The following is an 18,819-nucleotide window of genomic DNA, read 5'->3' as shown; positions in this document are numbered from 1 at the left end:
AAATGAAAAAAAACGAAAGGGGTAACACTGTCGTTTTTTTTTCGGGTCGAAATTTTGAATTTCGATATCTCAGCTCTGGAAGGGTCTAGAGCCTCCATTTTTGCACTCATGTCAAAGTCTCACAGCCCTCTATCAGAATCCAGAGTTTTGAGAAGATTGGAGAAACTTAATTTTTCCCCCAAAAATGAAAAAAAAACGAAAGGGGTAACACTGTCGTTTTTTTTTCGGGTCGAAATTTTGAATTTCGATATCTCAGCTCTGGAAGGGTTTAGAGCCTCCATTTTTGCACTCAGGTCAAAGTCTCACAGCCCTCTATCATAATCCAGAGTTTTGAGAAGATTGGAGAAACTTAATTTTTCGCCCAAAAATGAAAAAAAATGAAAGGGGTAACACTGTCGGTTTTTTTTCGGGTCGAAATTTTGAATTTCGATATCTCAGCTCTGGAAGGGTCTAGAGCCTCCATTTTTGCACTCAGGTCAAAGTATCACAGCCCTCTATCATAATCCAGAGTTTTGAGAAGATTGGAGAAACTTAATTTTTCGCCCAAAAATGAAAAAAAAAACGAAAGGGGTAACACTGTCGTTTTTTTTTTTCGGGTCGAAATTTTGAATTTCGATACCTCAGCTCTGGAAGGGTCTAGAGCCTCCATTTTTGCACTCAGGTCAAAGTCTAACGGCCCTCTATCATAATCCAGAGTTTTGAGAAGATTGGAGAAACTTAATTTTTTGCCCAAAAATGAAAAAAAACGAAAGGGGTAACACTGTCGTTTTTTTTTCGGGTTGAAATTTTGAATTTCGATATCTCAGCTCTGGAAGGGTCTAGAGCCTCCATTTTTGCACTCAGGTCAAAGTCTCACAGCCCTCTATCATAATCCAGAGTTTTGAGAAGATTGTAGAAACTTAATTTTTCGCCCAAAAATGAAAAAAAAAAAAACGAAAGGGGTAACACTGTCGTTTTTTTTTCGGGTCGAAATTTTGAATTTCGATATCTCAGCTCTGGAAGGGTCTAGAGCCTCCATTTTTGCACTCAGGTCAAAGTCTCGTGGCCCTCTATCAGAATCCAGAGTTTTGAGAAGATTGGAGAAACTTAATTTTTCGCCCAAAAATGAAAAAAAAACAAAAAACGAAAGGGGTAACACTGTCGTTTTTTTTCGGGTCGAAATTTTGAATTTCGATATCTCAGCTCTGGAAGGGTCTAGAGCCTCCATTTTTGCACTCAGGTCAAAGTCTCACAGCCCTCTATCAGAATCCAGAGTTTTGAGAAGATTGGAGAAACTTAATTTTTCGCCCAAAAATGAAAAAAAACGAAAGGGGTAACACTGTCGTTTTTTTTCGGGTCGAAATTTTGAATTTCGATATCTCAGCTCTGGAAGGGTCTAGAGCCTCCATTTTTGCACTCAGGTCAAAGTCTCACAGCCCTCTATCAGAATCCAGAGTTTTGAGAAGATTGGAGAAACTTAATTTTTCGCCCAAAAATGAAAAAAAAAAACGAAAGGGGTAACACTGTCGTTTTCTTTCGGGTCGAAATTTTGAATTTCGATATCTCAGCTCTGGAAGGGTCTAGAGCCTTCATTTTTGCACTCAGGTCAAAGTCTCACAGCCCTCTATCATAATCCAGAGTTTTGAGAAGATTGGAGAAACTTAATTTTTCGCCCAAAAATGAAAAAAAAAACCGAAAGGGGTAACACTGTCGTTTTTTTTTCGGGTCGAAATTTTGAATTTCGATATCTCAGCTCTGGAAGGGTCTAGAGCCTCCATTTTTGCACTCAGGTCAAAGTCTCACAGCCCTCTATCATAATCCAGAGTTTTGAGAAGATTGGAGAAACTTAATTTTTCGCCCACAAATGAAAAAAAACGAAAGGGGTAACACTGTCATTTTTTTTTTCGGGTCGAAATTTTGAATTTCGATATCTCAGCTCTGGAAGGGTCTAGAGCCTCCATTTTTGCACTCAGGTCAAAGTCTCGCAGCCCTCTATCATAATCCAGAGTTTTGAGAAGATTGGAGAAACTTAATTTTTCGCCCAAAAATGAAAAAAAAAAACGAAAGGGGTAACACTGTCGTTTTTTTTTCGGGTCGAAATTTTGAATTTCGATATCTCAGCTCTGGAAGGGTCTAGAGCCTCCATTTTTGCACTCAGGTCAAAGTCTCACAGCCCTCTATCATAATCCAGAGTTTTGAGAAGATTGGAGAAACTTAATTTTTCGCCCAAAAATGAAAAAAAAAAACGAAAGGGGTAACACTGTCGTTTTTTTTTCGGGTCGAAATTTTGAATTTCGATATCTCAGCTCTGGAAGGGTCTAGAGCCTCCATTTTGCACTCAGGTCAAAGTCTCACAGCCCTCTATCATAATCCAGAGTTTTGAGAAGATTGGAGAAACTTAATTTTTCGCCCAAAAATGAAAAAAAAAAACGAAAGGGGTAACACTGTCGTTTTTTTTTTCGGGTCGAAATTTTGAATTTCGATACCTCAGCTCTGGAAGGGTCTAGAGCCTCCATTTTTGCACTCAGGTCAAAGTCTCACAGCCCTCTATCAGAATCCAGAGTTTTGAGAAGATTGGAGAAACTTAATTTTTCCCCCAAAAATGAAAAAAAAAACGAAAGGTGTAATTGTCGCAACATTATAATAATGTACACTTTGTTTTCAACCAATGTTATAATTTAGAATTATAAATTGCATTTAGTATCATTTAGTGATTTTATTTGGTAAGAGTAAAGTGCCTTTATTTTGAAGTCTCTGCGCTGTTTTGCAAGTGCTTTTATTTTGAAGTCTCCGCGCTGTTTCGCAAAGCCTTTTGGGACACTCGTGAGTGAGAGTCGCAAGCTAACAGCAAGTGAAGCACGGACAATTTAATGTGCTGATAAAGGTGTTAAAGTTGTTATAAGTGGATGTCAGCTATCTAAGAAAACTCTTTATTCCCTTGTGTACGGCATGCAGCCAACGAGGTATGTTTTGTGTCTGTATTTTACTTTGGTGAACGTTATTTTACATGCTACGCATGTCATTGCATGTTCATTCCAAGCTAATGTGTTTTTTATTTTTTCGTTACACTGTGTTTAGTTTTCACGGTGAACTTGGAGAATAAGCTTCAAATAAACCTGTAGCAAGAAAACCACTTGTGTCTGCCAGTGCTTCGAGGGAATTACAAAAGGGGTAACACTGTCGTTTTTTTTTTCGGGTCGAAATTTTGAATTTCGATATCTCAGCTCTGGAAGGGTCTAGAGCCTCCATTTTTGCACTCAGGTAAAAGTCTCACAGCCCTCTATCAGAATCCAGAGATTTGAGAAGATTGGAGAAACTTAATTTTTCACCCAAAAATGAAAAAAAAAAAAACGAAAGGGGTGACACTGTCGTTTTTTTTTCGGGTCGAAATTTTGAATTTCGATACCTCAGCTCTGGAAGGGTCTAGAGCCTCCATTTTTGCACTCAGGTCAAAGTCTCACAGCCCTCTATCATAATCCAGAGTTTTGAGAAGATTGGAGAAACTTAATTTTTCGCCCAAAAATGAAAAAAAAAAACGAAAGGGGTAACACTGTCGTTTTTTTTTCGGGTCGAAATTTTGAATTTCGATATCTCAGCTCTGGAAGGGTCTAGATCCTCCATTTTTGCACTCAGGTCAAAGTTTCACAGCCCTCTATCATAATCCAGAGTTTTGAGAAGATTGGAGAAACTTAATTTTTCACCCAAAAATGAAAAAAAACGAAAGGGGTAACACTGTCGTTTTTTTTTCGGGTCGAAATTTTGAATTTCGATATCTCAGCTCTGGAAGGGTCTAGAGCCTCCATTTTTGCACTCAGGTCTAAGTCCCATGGTCCTCTATCAGAATCCAGAGTTTCGAGAAGATTGGATAAACTTTTTTTTCGCACCAAAAAAAAAACCCGACAGGAGTAACACTCGTTTTTTTTTTTTGGGTCGAAATTTTGAGTTTGTCTGATCTTCTTGAAACTCTGGATTCTAATAGAGGGCCATGGGACTTAGACCTGAGTGCAAAAATGGAGGCTCTAGACCCTTCCAGAGCTGAGATATTGAGATACCACGTAGCATTAATGCCATTATATCTCAATATATCAGCTCTAGAGGGGTCTAGAGCCTCCATTTTTGCACTCCGGTCCAAGTCCGATGGCCCTCTATCAGAATCCAGATTTTCAAGAAGATTGGAGAAACTTATTTTTTCGCACCAAAAAACAAAAAAACAAACAAACAAAAAAAAAACGACAGGGGTAACACTGCGGGGTTTTTTTTTTTGGGTCGAAATTTTGAGTTTCTCTGATCTTCTTGAAACTCTGGATTTTGATAGAGGGCCATGGGACTTAGACCTGAGTGCAAAAATGGAGGCTCTAGACCCTTCCTGAGCTGAGATATTGAGATCCCACGTAGCATTTATGCCATTATAAATATCTCTCAACGACAGTCGTTTTTTTTGGGCGAGAAATTAAATTTCTTCAATCTTCTCAAAACTTTGGATTCTGATAGAGGGCCATGAGACTTAGACCTGAGTGCAAAAATGGAGGCTCTCTCTCACACACACGTACACACACACACACACACACACGTACAGAACGCAGCCACCGAATCCACCGAACGCAGCCACCTGTAATAAAAATTGAGAAGAAGCTTTTCAACATGTTTGTATCAGTAATTTCTAAAAAATTAAATTTGGACAACATTAAGCCTATACCTTCTTTATTGTATGTGGATGTGGGAGGGTAAAATGTCGAGACTAAAGCCCTATTCGGATTAACTTTACAAGGGTAGATGGAGTAAGTTAATGTAATTTTACCACAGGACTTCTGTAATATCAATAGCCAAGTCGCACGTGATAAGATATAGGTTATCAATAAAACTAGAAGTTGGAGGGGTAACTCAACTTGCGCATCGCTGTCATGCGTGTACATTACGTTGCTTCCTGATCTGCGCACACACAAACAACCTACAGGGCAGTTGAATGCTTATCTGATAACCTAGAAGCTCTTGTAATAATTACTTTAACAGTTACCCCACCTCTCCATGCCGGGTGAACACAGGCTGATGCAGTAAACAGCATTTCACAACGATTTCAGTACAATAATAGCAAATATCCTTGCTCCTTCTCGATTATCTGGTAATATTCTATTCACAAAATACAACCAATAGTACAGTAATGTTAAGACTTACTTGTGAAAATCACTATTTTCGGTGGTCCGGCGATTAGAACAGGAAAATGCTCCACAGTGCTCTGGCATCTTATCTGCTGCCAGCCACGCAACAGACTAGTAGGAATACGACCGGTTCAAGATGGCGACCGGATTTCTCGTTTTCCAGCGGGCAATGGGGTATCTAGTCTCTATATGATATCTATGATAGTAACATACTGTGCGACTGTGCTCCAAAACATTGGTGCTGATTGGCCCAAGAGGAGTCCTGTGCGCCTATCTATCGATCTGCGCTCCATTGCTCTTCCTTTATCCTCCAACTACCCGGATGTCTGTCTCAGTAACTTCAGAGAAAGCAGAGGAAGTCTGAGAAAGTCTAATATGACTGAATGTTTTTTTATTTAACTTTTTCTTATTACAATAAACAATAAAGAAATCTAGCAAAGAAAGAACGTATGACAATCTCAAAATGTACAATATAAATATTATTGTATTACAAACCAAGATTCACACCTTCCGCACTAATTTTCAGTGAGGATCAAATAAATTCAATTTCAAATTATACAATTCAGATTCAGTTTTTGAATAAATTCAATTTTAATTAAACAATACAATTTCAAATTATGTGATTTAAATTCAGCTTTTCAATGCAATTATTCAAGTTTAGCCATTCAAATTCCAATATAAATGGTTCAAATTCAGTTTCTGGTGGCACATATTTCAGCCCATAGGTGGGTTTTAAACTTGCCATTTTTGGATTATAAAGTGGGTCTGACCGTTTCCATTTGTAAGAACAGCTAGTGTGACGTTAGATTTAGAGAGTCTTTGCATGACGAATGATGATGACCCATTTTTGGGTTGTTGTACGTTTGGGCTGTCATCAGCCTTACATAACACAGCGCTGATCCACTGACTATTAAGCTTCCAATATTATGAAAAAACCCCACACCCACTTTTGCTGAGATTTGCAAATATACCGTTGAATTAAATAAATTACACACATATTTGATACAACACAAAGTCAGCTAAGATTTCACCTCGTATTTTACGCGTACGTGCGGATCTTGTGGTGATGAGAGAGTACGTCATCAGCGTCACGCGCAGCCCGCCGTCACACTCAAAAGTCAGAGAAGAACCGTTGTGTAACCGTCCCGCCGCCGGAGGGGAGGAGTCCAGACACAAATACACTCTCTGTGTTGTTGTGCTGTAAAATTCCACTGTACAGTTTACATTTACTGTCGAGAACAAACATCGAGTTTGCCACAGGTAAGCTACACTCCTCTACCCACAGGCTAAACTAATCTTCGGGTACATGGAGTTGGATCGGCGACTCTTGCTGGCTCACTGCGCCGCCCACACCCTGTCCGTTATCGCTGGGCTCTTGGTGGTCGTGCCGCTCGCCCTCAACGGATCTGCTTTCAAGGGGAGGTGCGCGCTGTTTAGTCAAGGCTTCTGGAGGACGGAGAACCTCACGGTGGGCGAAGGAGAGTCCAAAGCGGTCACTCATCTGGTGGTGCAACAATGGGGTCCACTGGCCGCCTGCCAGTTTGCCACATTTGTCGGTGTGTTTACGGTGCTGTATGGCGCAGTCCAGGGCTGGAGGAGCCTGTTCTACCTCACTCGACGGCATGACGAGTGAGTGATAATGTGACTTACAGAAAATAAAATAATGATAAAAAACATTATATGATAAAATTACATATCTACATAAAAGTAGAAACTTGATTTGGCATGTCTATCAAAAATAAATGCAACTATATATTGTTATATCTGAGCAAAAAAAAAAAAAAAAAAAAACAATCAATATTTAAATTATTAACTAAATAATATTAAATTAGCTATATACATTTAATATATTCGTGTATAAATAACATTAAATTAACTTATTAAAATGTTTTTTAATGAACACATACACAAGTAATTATACTTATTTTCAAAATGTATTATTATTATTATAGGAACGTCTGTCTGTGTCTGTCTTTTAATCGAATCTCTCGAACCGACCAATGGATTGAAAAACTTAGCGATTCCTTTTTGAAAAAAAAAAAAAAAAGCAGTGATTCATTTGAAAAAGTAGCGATTCACGATTATTTCTGCACACTGAGACTTGCATTAGTATAATATAAATAATATATAGTTTAAAATATAATGAGTATAAAACAAAACTTGCAATTATAATATTTAAAATTATGCCTTATACATATCAGAAACTAAACTGTTATTCATAGGTTTTTATTTTCCCTTTTTTTCTTGCAGCACGCTGTTCTCTGCCTTCCTCACACTGCTGTTGAGTCTATGTGTGCTGTTCCTCTCTGGTGGGGCCAGTGTCACCCTCACCCTGGGTCTGGTGTCCTGGTGCAACACTGTTACGGATGACAACACCAGACCCTACAGGTACAGCATGCCTTGAATCTGCAAGCTAATGTCAAGTTTGCACATGTAATATTCAACAGCATTATTGATCTGCCTGCAATGACATGAGAACTGAACTGAGCTGGATGATGACGTCATGGTTTTCTCCAGAGCAGCTTTAAATTAACTAAATAAATTAATAACTTTTTTACAACAAAAATGAGCATTCACTGAACTTACTTAAGCTGGACTATGATGTGATTTTCTTCTAGAAACAAACTTTGTTCCATTATTTTCTTGCTGTCACTGTAAAGCTGCTTTGAAACTATCTGTATTATTAAAAGCGCTATATAAATAAAGTTGACCTGACTTTTGACTTGGACTAAATGACATAATGTTACATAGTGAAAACTATATAACGTTACATAGTGAAATATTCACTGATTCTCTTTCTCTGCAGTTGTGCTGAGTCACAGTCTGTTCCTCTATATCTGGATGTTGAGACATCCTCGTTTTACTCTGAGCTCAATTGTGCACAGGTAAAGAAGTAATTGAATGCAAGTGACTTGTATTTCGGTCTGAGATCACAGTTCAACATAATATGCATATTTTACATGTTAATGCATTATCCTAAATGTGTCTCTCTTTGCAGATCTCTCTGTGGTGTGTAACAACTTTATGGTTGGCTCACTCTATTTTGTCCTTCATGAGGCTCTACCATTCCCACAGTCAGCAGATCAGCAGACCATGTTTATCCAGGGAGAAGGAACTCCTCCTGGGGCAAACTCAAGCAGTGTCTTGTCCCATTCAACATTCGCATCCACACTCGCACCCTTCACACTCTCCCAGTGTTTTTATTTAGTCATACAGTATTCATAGAAGTTGCACTTTGAGGTTGATCTAAGGTCAGTTTTATTGATTGGAAAGAACGAACAAGATTGGTCCAAGATTAGCGTAAAAGGGAAGTAATTTCTAAACTCAAAGTCCCCACAGTTGTCATGCATGTTAATAACCTCAGTCATCTGAATTATCCTGGGTATCATTAGTTATTTTTAAGCACTTGTTGAAAAGTATTTATCATGTAGCTTGTAGTGCTTACATTGAGGTAAAATGTTTTGTGCACTCCCAGTCTTTGCCATAACGGATGTCAAAGGATCCTCAAATAGATATATGATATATATATATATATATATTGCATTATTAATGCATCACCTTTGCATATACAAGATGTTGTCTAACGTTGTATGTTCAACCATATAATGTGAATTTTATGTGAATGGGAAGGAAGGACTAGCCTGTTGCATGTGCTCAAGTCAGACCCATGCTCTTTTTGTACTGTGAATGTACAGCGTGACTTTTTGCATACCGAATGGTACCGTCGCTCAAGCCAGACATTCTTTTTCTAATCCGATGAAGGTTTTTTATATGAAGCCGTTTGTGTTGATGCAACCTCCTAGTTCAAAATCCACTTTTGCAATCCAGAGACGGATAAGCTGGAAAAACATGAGAAGGAATGTCAAGAATGTTGCTCATCCTTTTTGAATTGTGAATGTGAACCTTTGACCTGGAGGACTGTTGTGAAACACAAACGGCTGAGTAAGAAACAGGATGGAGATGAGTGAGAAATGTTGATTTATGGTTTGGAAATGCGATTATTTTTGATGTGTGTTTTATACTGCTGTTTGTATCCAGAATGTCCTATTTATAAGCTCTTTTCACTTGAGTAAAGATAATACAACATGGTGTTTTGATATTAAGTCAATAAGTTTAAAATAAAATATATTGAAAATCATTTGAAGAAAATAATAATAATTGAGAAATCAAACTAAAAGAAAATTATATTTATCAAAAATTATTCAAAGTTGATACTTAACTATAAAAAATATTCAATGTTTCAATAGACCACATAGCCTTAGAAATAGTACAATGTTCAATCATATAATTGTGGTAATATTGCAATATAATTAGTTTTAAAATGTTAATACTTACGGACAAAAAACCTTGTCCATGTACACATAAAAATAACAAAAAATTATATTTTTCAAAACCCTGAAAAAAGTGTGACATTCAAATAAACAGTTAATAGTAATTAACAGTAATTACAATTATTTTTCATTAAAGTGCACACACTGACCATATAATAACAGAATAATTAAAAATTTAAAGCTGCACTTTACTATAATTAGTCATCATTAATTTTATCAACATCAATATATAATCTTTTATTTTATTATATTACAAAACCATTTAATATAAGGCCTTGTTTCCTCCCTGTCATAGTTGTCAGTAAAATGGTAAATACTGTAATTATTACTTCATTAATAGTTCTTTAAAAACAGATAAATGGCTCAGCAGTTAAGGAAGGGTTACTATTGCTCAGAATGCTTTTTCCTCAATACTGTTTGCACCTGTTATGTTACACATCCTTGGGAATCTCAGACAGCTGATTCAACTTCTCTCTCTCTTTCATCACAGTCCCTTGTTGTAAGTCAGCACCTTGCAATCTGTTGCCATGGCAATTTCCGGCTCAAGGTGAGATGCCTCGATCTGTGAGGAGCAAAGAATGATTAGCAAGCAATTCCCTGCTAAAACATTTATTATTCAGAGCACACACACAAAGATTAATGGCAAGAGGTCGACAGACAAAATGAAACCCGCTGCAGCAATTGTGTTGAAGGGATGCAGGTGTTGCTGCAGTACCTCTGACATCTGAGGGAAGAGGCTGATGGCCAGTGGCAAGGACAGGCCAAAGACAGCCAGACACACTAAACTGTGCACAGGCAGCATCATCCTGCGATGGGCCTGCATCAGGGGAAGCCTGGTGGAGGACAGTGAAAACACATTCTCATGACTCAATTAAACAATTATTTCATAATAACATAATTACTATTACAATAATATGTATTATAATTCATAACAATTCATTCCTGTTCAGAGTTTAATTTAAATCCAAGTCATTTCATACTTTTCCAAGAAGGCCATTATGATTGGTGGAAGGACAAAGATTGGCAGCGGTAGAGCTACACGCGTCAGAGCCGTCTCTATGAGTGCCTGATTAAAAATGCATATTTAAAAAAAAAAAAAAGATTACTTTTGAAAATTTATGTAACAGTGCAAAATGGTTTGTAAGATTAAAAATATGTCTATAATATATATACTAATAGCTACATAATAAGATTTGAAAATAAAACAACGTAAAAAAAAAAACACATTCAAGGCAAAAGTGCCATCAACATATGAAGAGTTTAGATGCAAAAGCCTCTAAATGCCATTTGAAATTTTCTTCTTTAATGATGATTTTTATCAAACTTGTATATTTAAGTTCAGTGATTTCACTTAAATGGCAATGATAATTACCTATTAATTGTTATTTAAGTGAAATTACTGAACTTAAATATACAAGTTTGATAAAAATCATCATTAAAGAAGAAAATTTCAAATGGCATTTAGAGGCTTTTGCATCTGAACTCTTCATATGAAATTGGGGTGTCCCAACTGTATAACTAACATACGTACATGTTTGGCAGCTATCCGTGAGGATCCCACTACATTCCCGTTGCTGTCCAACACATCTATTCCCTCAGACAGCTCATTGTGTCTCATTAGAGCCACGTTACAGATGTTCGCACTGGCTGAGAAGTAAAACATACAAAGATCTTAATGATGAACAAAACCATGACATCCGGTTTCTGTGAAAGGAGAATTGTTCATCTTTGCACTGGTGAAAATAATCTGATATAATCTCCATTTGTCTGTTATTCGGCAATGTACTTGATTAAATACACTACCCTTTTTTGGTGGAAATAATTTAAGTGTTAAATTGATTAAAAGTAACAATATAAAGACATAAATTATATTTCAATTAAATGCTGTTTTGAACATTCTATTGATTAAAGAATCAATAAAAAATTCTCACAGTTTACACTAAAATGTTAAGGAGCACAACTGTTTTCAGCACTGATAATAATAATTATAATAAGAAGAAGAAATGTTGAGTAGAAATTCAGCATATTAGAGGGATTTCTGAATGATCATGTGACACTACAGCCTGGAGTAATTGCTACTGGAAAACAGTTGTTTAACTTTGTAATACTATCTCATAACTATTTTTACTGTATTTTTGACAAAATAAATGCAGCTTTGATGAGCATAAAATACCTCTTTCAAAAACATCATGTAACTTACAAACCTCAAAATATGTGTGTCATGCTTTCTTACTGACAGCAGGGGGAGCTCAGTGTAGTGTATTTATAAGGACATACCTACAGCAGGGAAGGGGATAAACCTCTGTATCAACAGTCTGGTGGCAGGGTTAAATTTGCTGGATTTCTGGATAAGTACATTCAGACCCACCTACAAGAAAGAATATTACAGGAGAATTTAAATGTCATTTGCATGTGAAACTGTACAACGTTATCAAGATGTTATGGTATACTAGAACATTACTACCACTGAGGGGTATTAGCTATTTTTATATAATCATAAATTAATTTTCTAATATATAAAATTATTTTCATAGGCTACTCATTTCATATAAGGGCAAACATTTATACACAGCTCATTTAGAGGTTACTTCACAATAATAAACATGTACATTTACATCGTAAATCACACATAAAATGAATCTCAGACAAAACTTGCACATCATATACGTACTGCAATTGAAACTGCACTGGTGACGGCTCCCAGGTATCCCTGAAAAAACTTTGAGGTTGGAGTTGGCTAAAGATGACATTGGGGAAAAGAAAACAATCATCAACATTCAGATTCAGCAAATGTCCCACAGAAAGCTGTGCACTGAAAAAAAAAACTCAGATGGTTTTGAACAACAGTCAGATGCAGAACAGCAACAGACGCCTGGCCCTCAGGACACAACAATGATCATTCAAATGGAATCGAGAAGAAGAAACGCTTCACTGAATGACCATCTGCAAAGGCATTGCAATAGTTAGACCTCAAAAACCTGACCTGAATTACAAGACCGTGTCAAACCGTACCTTTGTGGCATTGCGGTTGGCAAAGTTCACGCAGGCATTGTGACTCTGGTTGAGCCACTGTAAGAGAAAAATTTGGGGTTAGCTTGACATTTAAACTAGTGGTTGATGAAAATGTTTTACTTTCTCTGAAATATATAAAGGAAATCGGATTAACTAGGACTACTTTAGACTAATTACGTATTTCTGTGAAACAGTAGCTGCTGGGATACTGATGATGATGGAGAGGCAGCTTTTATGTTTCCTGGCATTGAGAGGCTCAAATGATGGGAACAAGCCACTTTACCTGCCAGAACACAGTCGAGGCCAAAGTCTGGTTTGGAAGGAGGAGACCAACAACCTGCAAGAGAATCAGTTAAGGATAATTTAACAATTCATGTTAACAATTGAACTAGCAACCGACGCCATGGCATACTGCCATAGGCTGGTTAATAATTTACACCAAAGGTTTATTACAGACTTTAGAAACTCAATATATTGCAACACCTCTCATGCTTTGGATGGATTTGATTGTGTCAACACTTGCAAAAGAATAATGATTGGCTTCTCTATATGTGTGGTCTTTATGCACTTTGATCGTTTTTTTTAACAAGCAAACTGAAGACTTACGATTGGCGTTCCAAACGGGACATAGCCTGTGAAATGCATCCATAAGAAAAAGAGCAACAACAAATCAGATCAGAGTAAAATAACCTGACTTAATTAAAAAAATATATATACTTTAATTTTAAATTTATTATGGTGCAGTTGTATTATGGTGTAAGTTGTAATATAGGCAATCACTGTTGCACACATGCATAACTACATCTATAATGGTTATACATCTTAACTGATGGTTACAGTCAAACTAGGTTTTCTACTACAATGGAGGAGGTGACAATGTGTTGAAATTTAAAATAACTTTTTATTTAATATACATTTTAAAGGAGTAGTTCACTTTTTAAAAAAACTTTTGATGATCATTCACTCACCCCCATGTCATCCAAGATGTCCATGTATTTCTTAATTCAGTTGAAAAGAAATTAAGGTTTTTGATGAAAACATTCCAGGATTTTCTCCATATAATGGACTTCAATGGGAACCAAACGGTTCAAAGTCCAAATGAGAGTTTCAGTACAGGTTCAAAGGGCTTTAAACGACACTAGACGATGAATAAGGGTCTTATCTAGGACCCTTTGAGTCATAACTCGAAAAAAGATTTGTTCATTTTGAAGAACAAGTTTGAACAGGAGTCACAAACGCTCATCACAGAACAGAGCAAGGCGAGCATTTGTGCTTTTAAAACTTAAACTTTTTTTATTTATTTTTGAAATGAGCGAACATTTCGCTAGATAAGACCCTTATTCATCGCCTGGTGTCGTTTAAAGCCCTTTGAAGCTGCACTGAAACTCTCATTTGGACCTTGAACCGTTTGGTTCCCATTGAAGTCCATTATATGGAGAAAATCCTGGAATGTTTTCATCAAAAACCTTAATTTCTTTTCGACTGAAAAATATCTTGGATGATATGGGGGTGAGTAAATTATCAGCAAAAGTTTTTTTTTTTTAAAGTGAACTACTCCTATAAGATTAAATGTATTCCAAAGCTGATTTTTTTTAGCATCATTACTTCAGTCTTCTGTGTCACATGATCTTCAGAAATGGTACTAATATGCTGATTTGGTGCTTAGGAAACATTTCTTATTATCATCAATGTTGAAAACAGTTGTGCTGCTTAAAAAATTGTGATATTTGTTGGATGAATAGACCATTCAAAAGAACAGCATTTATTTTAAATAGAATTTATTTTTAGAAATGCAAGGCACGGTAAAGGATTTCAATTCCCTGGACTCCTCATATGCTCTTACCTGACATGCGGAAAGGCATAAATATCTTTTCACCGGTGTCGGGATGAATGATGGCCTGAAAGTAGATGAGTCAGTGCCTGTCATTTTAACCATCATTGAAAAGTGAAAGTGAGCAATGAGCACAAGTCTCACCTGCTTTACCTTCTGAGCCTCCCAGAGCTGAACACAGAACACAAGCAGTTATAAAACACTGCACCACATATGGGCCAGGCCAACTACATGCGTTAACCGACTTCACCTGGTGATCTGTTATTCCTGAAGGAAGATTCCCTTGCTTGAAATCATCCAGGAGTTTGATACATTCTTTTAAACGACTCTATAGAGATGAAAGAGAAATCCGAAAGGTATATGACCGTAGACTTATCCAGAATTATTCATTAGTTGATAAGAATCAGCATTCATTCTTCTTAGCCGTGACTAGGGCTGCAACAAACGATTATTTTGATAATCGATTAATCTAACGATTATTCGAACGATTAATCGTCAATTATTTTGCCAGCTAATCAGTAAGTTTGGAACGGTTATTCAGCTTTTTCAATTAGTTAAAACATTGAGTCATACATATTCTTACTATAATATGAAAAAAGAAAATCAGTTCAGGTTTTGAAATAGATGTTTTAATGAAATTTGAGCCAACTAAACAGGTCATTCTCTTTAAGTTTTCAGATTTCAGTCCAACTCAAATCACATAGGCCTACAAATGCTCTCTAAGCATTGTTTAATAGCTCCACTGCTTTTTGCATTTGGGCTGCATTACACTCTAGCGCCACAGCGCCGTAGCGGTCAAATCGCGATATTGCATGCCCTTATAACAGGTCGCGTTAGATCAAACGACTACTCGACGACAATTTTTTTATTGTCGACGTTGTCAACAATGTCGACTAATCGTTTCAGCCCTAGCCATGACTTAATTACAGTATATTTTATAGAAGAACGAAAAGTTCAACGCAACTCATTGTTTTATTAACCTCAATTACAATAACATAGAAAAGATTCCCATACCTCTGTCACAAACAAAGTTGAAGGATCAATGATGTCAATGAAATGTCTCAACCTGCCAAGAAATGTGCTCTGAAGAAGAAAAACATTACTTCAGTTTAACAAACTTACACTGTCAGCCAGAACCTATAAAGAAAAGATGCAAACAGGACAACCTGCTGACAGCACAAAGCAAAGAATGCTTAAAACGGTCTGCTTTGTGCCATAAATTGTCAAGAGACTGTATTCTAATTTTAGTTTAGAGTTAGACTGAAATATCTAAGGGATGTAATGACAATGCACTGGCAGTTTGTGCGGAGCGACGACTGCCTACATCAACATTCCCACTGCTTCTGAACCCCGGAGAGCAATGCAAGCGCTTTTCTGAGAGCCAACTGTTTCAGAGGCCCGATGGTTGAGCATGCCAAGGGTTTATTTGGCAAAGAACAGAGTAAAAAAAAAGGAAGCCTCAATCAACTGCTCCTACATGAGAAAACAGCTCCTGTGTGGCTCATCTCACTAGCTGAAATCCATTTTATCTTGCAATATAAGGCGAAGAGAGCAAAAAAACTGCTGATCTGAATGGACTTGGATATAACGTTATTTCTGGGTTACAGACACTTGCTTCAAAGCGGTTGCGGAGAGCTATGCGAGCGCATGTGTGCTGGAGAAGACTTGTTAATTATGCATGTGATTCTGCTCCCCAGAGAATATGCAACACAGTTAGCAGAGATGGAGCAGGCAGAAAACATACACCCATATCCTTCAGCTGCATTGATTTCACCTAAAGGCAGCAGAAATAAAAAAGATAACTGTGCATTAATGCGCATGTGCTCATCTCAAAAATCAATTAGATTGTGATCCAATCTTAGCAGAGAGTGATGAAAGGCACAAATATAATGAATACTCAGTGGAGCTTTCTTAGGCAAAAGAATGCATATTACCATACGTATTTTCAGAGCTTTTGTTTTAGAAGTATTCCCTGAAGACCCAAAGCAGACTCATTTGGACAGCATATAATCAGATGAAACAAATGATTACACTAAAATAAACACTGACCACAATATTTTATTGAGATGCATTCAGAAACAACATATATAACCGGGAGACTAACAAAGGAAAGGCAAATTATACCATACCATCCTGCCCTTTATTAAATGCAATGTGAAAGAAAGGTTTTCCTAGATTAATATCAGTGCAGTCATCTTACTAAACTGTTTTTAATACAAACTATTTGTACTGTAATGCACACTGTAATGGGCAGTGGGTCTAAATGCAAGAAAACAGTTGTATAATGTACTACTGCAAAACACATGTGATTTCAGAAATAATCAACTAATATTTGTATCCTGTTTAAAAAAAGCGAAATCATTTTTGCACCATACTTGCATCACTGTTTTTGCAAGCAAAGGAGATAATGTGCAGGTAGATGTGGGTGATTGTCTCTACTAAATGTTTACAATTTGATACATTTATAACATTTATGGGGGACACTTAATATTCAACAATATTATTGATCTGACTGTACTGATGCTGTTCTATGAGAACTGAACTGAGCTAGATGATTACTTTTTTTGCTTTGTTTTGTTGAAGAACTACTTTATATAATATTTTAATATGATCTTTCGAACAGAACTGAATCAACCAACTTCATGCATCATTTTCCTGTTATCACTGTAAAGCTGCTTCCAAACTCTCTGAAGCACTTTATAAATAAAGGTGACGACTTGACATTTATAATATATAGAAATTAATTCAAAATCAATAAGGAATTCAAGCTATTAGTCTAATAATAGAGAGATAGGCTATTAGAAAATAACTTGATTTGTTAAAAAACAACCTGAATCTACTATAATTCTGCATTAGCATATTTTATTTTAAGTCTTATTGAAACTTCCATCAAAAACTGAGCATGATTATCCAGAATGGACATCAGAAACAACTATTAAAATATTATCATAAACTATTTTTTGATTGATTATATCATTTATGGCAGTATTCACAGTTTACATAAACTGGTCATATTCCTTACTCCGTGGAACACAATTTGGGTCTGAACGGGTTAATTAGGATGACCGTTTCCATGGAGGCAACAGGACTTAAATAGATGGTCATTCATTTGACCGACACGAGCGCGTGAGATTTCGCAAATAATACAATTGATGAGACGATTATTTGTAATCGTTTTGCAAAACATGCTCCACTATTAAAAGGCAAAACTTGAAAGTCTGAGTTCATCCGGTCCGGTGTATAATCACATAGGCTATGTTTTAGAAAGAAAATTAAACAGGGAGGAATGGCATTTTTTTCTCAGCTTTCAAGAAAAAATTGTGAACTTTAATAATGTTCCGCGAAATCACTCCCACGTAATGCAAAAATAAAAGTGATTAGTGAATTTGTATTCAACCGCGTTTTAAAAACAAATCAATCTTCCCCTAGTCAATTTCTGTTTTGTTTGCAAATAAAAAGAAACGCTATTGGGCATGCATCTGACATCTGTTAAGGGTTTCATTATAACGGTGCAAAAACCAGTTTCGCTCATCACGAACAACTGCATTGGCCAACAATATTGCAATGATGCCATGGACAAAAGGCAAAACGCACAAAAAAGCGCGAGGAACGGGTGACTTTCGTAGTCCAGTGCTGGAGCAATGCAAAGGCATCTGCACACATATGTTGTTTATCAACGCCCATCAAATTTCACCAGACAAAGATGCACTTTGAGATAGCGACAAACTCTTTACCTGCTCGTAACGCGGTTTTCCCAGCTGAAACACCGGGCAAGACGCAGATTCCGCCATCTCAGCAGCGGTGGAGTGATGTTAAATAATAAAAATGTCCATGAGTCAGAATTTGTAAGAATAGTCAACTCGGGTACGAAACTAGTGAAGCAATAGCTCGCAGAGGTTCATGGGAAGGGTAGTTTCCTGTTGAACTCAGGACAAAGCAGATAGAGCACATTATTATGGCAAAAGTCTGACATATTTACATCACAATGTTCAATCAAAAATTTTCACAGCATTTTAAACAATCTCCTGGCTTCTGAGAACTTTGAAGTTGGGCAAAATAATTTGCATATCTAGAAAAATAGCTACAGTTTAACAAAATAGACCTTAAGTTGTTAATACTGTAAACCACAGGCACACAAATTATTAAATTAATGATTCTGAAAAATTATTATTTTTAATAATTAAATAAATTAATCATAAAATGTATATCTGAAGAGTTCAGATGCAAAAGCCTCTAAGTGCCATTTGAAATTTTCTTCTAAAATGACCATTTTTTTCAAGCTTGCATATTTAAGTTCAGTAATTTCACTTAAATGACAATTAATAGGTAATCTTCATTGTTATTTAAGTGAAATTAAAAAATGGCACTTAGAGGCTTTTGCATCTGAACTCTTCATCTCTTGAATAATTTTTACCATACAAACAATTTGGAAACCAATAATAAATGGTGCCACCTGGCTGACAGCATTTAAGATAAGAGTGTGCTGGTTGGGACAGTGCATGTAATAGAA

General features: G+C 36.5%; 2 protein-coding genes and 1 long non-coding RNA gene across 5 annotated transcripts in view; 1 reads left to right on the top strand and 2 right to left on the bottom strand.

The window, feature by feature from the left end:
• LOC120460600 (uncharacterized) overlaps positions 1-6,282 on the bottom strand; it is a 45,119-nt gene extending 38,837 nt beyond the window's left edge. For both annotated transcript variants that reach the window (XR_016169712.1, XR_016169711.1), the window contains exons 1-2: positions 6,167-6,282; positions 5,152-5,473 (exon numbers count right to left, since the gene is read on the bottom strand). This is a non-coding gene — a long non-coding RNA (uncharacterized LOC120460600). The remainder of the gene's footprint in view (positions 1-5,151; positions 5,474-6,166) is intronic.
• On the top strand, positions 6,283-9,224 carry LOC120460598 (transmembrane protein 179). The gene is made up of 4 exons (XM_039648440.2): positions 6,283-6,764; positions 7,386-7,523; positions 7,942-8,020; positions 8,134-9,224. Exons 1-4 carry the CDS (start codon positions 6,442-6,444, stop codon positions 8,341-8,343), a joined length of 750 nt encoding a protein of 249 aa, XP_039504374.2. The 5' UTR covers positions 6,283-6,441; the 3' UTR covers positions 8,344-9,224.
• sfxn5b (sideroflexin 5b) lies at positions 8,377-18,200 on the bottom strand. 2 transcript variants are annotated; one of them, XM_039648438.2, is made up of 14 exons: positions 18,044-18,199; positions 15,324-15,392; positions 14,560-14,637; positions 14,454-14,480; positions 14,322-14,376; positions 13,085-13,110; positions 12,762-12,815; positions 12,479-12,535; positions 12,138-12,203; positions 11,744-11,834; positions 10,998-11,113; positions 10,447-10,532; positions 10,182-10,299; positions 8,377-10,028 (listed from the first exon to the last, which is right to left on the bottom strand). In XM_039648438.2, the coding sequence occupies exons 1-14, from the start codon at positions 18,098-18,100 to the stop codon at positions 9,951-9,953; spliced, it is 978 nt and encodes a 325-aa protein (XP_039504372.1). In that variant the 5' UTR covers positions 18,101-18,199; the 3' UTR covers positions 8,377-9,950. The 2 variants fall into 2 exon arrangements, with proteins under 2 accessions (XP_039504372.1, XP_039504373.1); XM_039648439.2 differs by lacking the exon at positions 10,447-10,532 and having other exon boundaries at positions 18,044-18,200.
• Between the last annotated feature and the right edge of the window lie 619 nt (positions 18,201-18,819).

Source organism: Pimephales promelas, chromosome 9 (assembly GCF_988280905.1).
Source record: "Pimephales promelas chromosome 9, fPimPro1.hap1.1, whole genome shotgun sequence".
Taxonomy (NCBI): domain Eukaryota; kingdom Metazoa; phylum Chordata; class Actinopteri; order Cypriniformes; family Leuciscidae; genus Pimephales; species Pimephales promelas.
This window is presented reverse-complemented; position numbering and strand designations above follow the sequence as displayed.